Source organism: Acyrthosiphon pisum, chromosome A3, assembly GCF_005508785.2.
Source record: "Acyrthosiphon pisum isolate AL4f chromosome A3, pea_aphid_22Mar2018_4r6ur, whole genome shotgun sequence".
NCBI lineage: Eukaryota > Metazoa > Arthropoda > Insecta > Hemiptera > Aphididae > Acyrthosiphon > Acyrthosiphon pisum.
In genome coordinates this window covers 30,879,410-30,881,910 of record NC_042496.1, presented here as the reverse complement: position 1 = coordinate 30,881,910, position 2,501 = coordinate 30,879,410, and the positions used below count along the sequence as shown (strand labels likewise).

Genomic DNA, 2,501 nt, shown 5'->3' with positions numbered 1-2,501 from the left:
TTGTAAAGACATAATTTTTTATGGTGTGGGACACTGTGTAGTTTGTAACAATACGTTTAGAAATATTTAAATCTTTAGATAAATTTAAAATTTAATAATTTTGTTGATTTGATATCAGTGCGCTTTAATAATTGTGTTATTTATGTAAATGTTGTTTCTATGATACATATTGATTAATAATTGAAATATTTACTTACATTATTCTACGTATTGTAAATTGTAATGAATCGTATGGGTGTGTTATAGTCACTAGTCTTCTTCTTTTTCTTCTTCTTCTTATTATTATTTTATTGATTCTAAGTTGAGCGCTGAATGTATTGATTTTAGGACGTGTTTTTTTCTGTGTGTCTGGTGGAAAAATCGATCTGATCAACAACTTCGATGAAGTTTCCTGGTAGAAAATTAAATCTGGTGACTAGTTGGTACTTTTAGGAAATCAAAATTGAAAATTCTCAGTACTTTTAAAAATAATAAAGAAAAAAATACGATCTTGTTTATGTATAATTATTAATTTCGCTTATACTGTTGTTAGACTTTTTTTTCTTTAAATGTCAAAAGCATAAGTGCTAATGTGCTATATATAAGTGATTTATCCTGTTTACGAAGGAATAATGTGCGAATATATATTAATTACCATCGTATTAATATTGTACATTTATACGTTTATTGGCCTAACATCGCGGAATCTATACGCCTACTCGTAACTAAATTAGAAACATTTTTCGTGTGATACGTACAACTATTGAGCTTGGTGTTTTTTTTTTAAATTAAATTTAGCATCATTATCATGGTATATGGAAATATTCTAGGTAGCAATTTAGATATTTTTCAATTATTGTTTTCATGATGTCAGATTTTATTCTCAAAATAGAATAAGACTCACGGTTACCTACCATTGATTTTCCACAATTTTATTATATGAGTTATATTTTACCATTAGGATCAAAAGGAGATAAAGTGTACCGAGCCTACAGAAAGTTAAAACTTTTATTATATGTCAACCTATTACAATACATCAAGAATAGGGCCACTAGATGGAGTTTTTAAATCTTTAAAAACTTTTAATTATAATTAGCTAAAATCAATGTATATTCAAATAATTCACTATTATAGTTTTGATTTTATAAATCCAATTAAAATGTTCTTGTGTGCATCGCTCTTAAATCAAAAACATCAATACTTTTATATGTATGTCTTAGGAATAATGAACAATATATTCCGGGTAAAAAGTATGATCGTCATACTTTACATAAACGTTTCCAAAGTTCCCTAGCGTAGTGTCAATATCGTTGGTCGGTGGTATTTCTAGGCCATAATTAATGCCTGTTGTTTCTATTTTTTTTACAAGAACTTTTGCAATTACAAAGGCTAAAATCATATAAAAATTGAAATATGCATTAATGAAAGTACCTTTCAAATGTTCTAAAATATGTGAATATATTGGCCGCATTGGTCATTGTTAATAGTTTATTTACCTCCCTTCCTTCCCGCATATCTATGGGCATAAGGTGCATAAGGTGAAAAACACGCACCTTTCCCAAATCTTGTTCGGCTTGTCAATCGCCAGTCTATATTGTTGTGTGCTATACTTATAGCATTATTTACGGAGGTTGCGTGAAACAATGTTTCCTCTCTTACGTCACCAATGCTATTATCTAGTTTCATCTCTTCCTTATGCAATAGGTATAAGCCATACAGATGTGCGTTGTTAATTTTTTGTACTTTTAAAATCTATAATTTAGATGTAGGTAATATAATTATGCTACCAATATTATTAATATTATTGTTAGTTATGGAACGAGAGGAGATTTTTTTCAAGTTGATCTATTGGTTCGCCAATAATATTCGTAAATTGTAGGTATGAATAAATAAATAATATTTTTTTTTTTTTTGAGAAAGTAATTTGGTTATAATTTGTGTATTTTTTTTATCAAACCAAACTAAACTAACTCTAAAACGATCTGATATTATTTTAAATTCTATTCATTGACACACATGAAAGTAATACCCATTTAAAATATATATGATGTGACTATGTCTAATTAAAATATCTCCAGGATCAACCAAAATTTTAGTTTAACAAACAGTGAAATTTATTACTTTTCAATTATTTAACGTTCCAACTGTTTTATGAATTATGATATATAATAATATAATAATATAATTAAAATAAGTTGAAGCTTACCGTAAAATTATTTTCAATCTTGGTAAAAAAAGAATTATTGGAATATTCGTAGTCATTATAGTCCTCCAGTAGTCTAGTATTAATATTTCTTAATATTTCTGATTGAGAAAAACGTCTTAAAATAAGGCGTATAAAATGTAATGAATTATATTATTTATAAATATATATGATGGGTAGTCTGTTATTATATATAAATTTAATATTGTTAATCATTATGTGTTATGGCAGGGCTTATGGAAAGATATTAAGTATGTATTTTAACATTTGAACAAGTTTTAATAAAATACGTTTAACGAAATAGCTGGATATGGACATT

General features: G+C 26.7%; 1 protein-coding gene across 1 annotated transcript; it reads right to left on the bottom strand.

Moving 5' to 3' along the window:
• Positions 1–1,070: 1,070 nt before the first annotated feature.
• Positions 1,071–2,284, bottom strand: LOC115034497 (protein mono-ADP-ribosyltransferase PARP12-like). The gene is made up of 3 exons (XM_029491712.1): positions 2,186–2,284; positions 1,476–1,731; positions 1,071–1,368 (listed from the first exon to the last, which is right to left on the bottom strand). The coding sequence occupies exons 2-3, from the start codon at positions 1,663–1,665 to the stop codon at positions 1,196–1,198; spliced, it is 363 nt and encodes a 120-aa protein (XP_029347572.1). The 5' UTR covers positions 1,666–1,731; positions 2,186–2,284; the 3' UTR covers positions 1,071–1,195.
• Positions 2,285–2,501: the final 217 nt, after the last annotated feature.

What these genes read in the sequence shown, in the direction of transcription:
- LOC115034497 (XM_029491712.1), bottom strand. Translation starts at nt 1,665, where the DNA reads ATGAAACTAGATAATAGCATTGGTGACGTAAGAGAGGAAACATTGTTT. An exon ending in ATATGCGGGAAGGAAGGGAG is followed by an intron (nt 1,369 to 1,475) that starts GTAAATAAACTA and finishes ATATGATTTTAG; the next exon opens with CCTTTGTAATTGCAAAAGTT.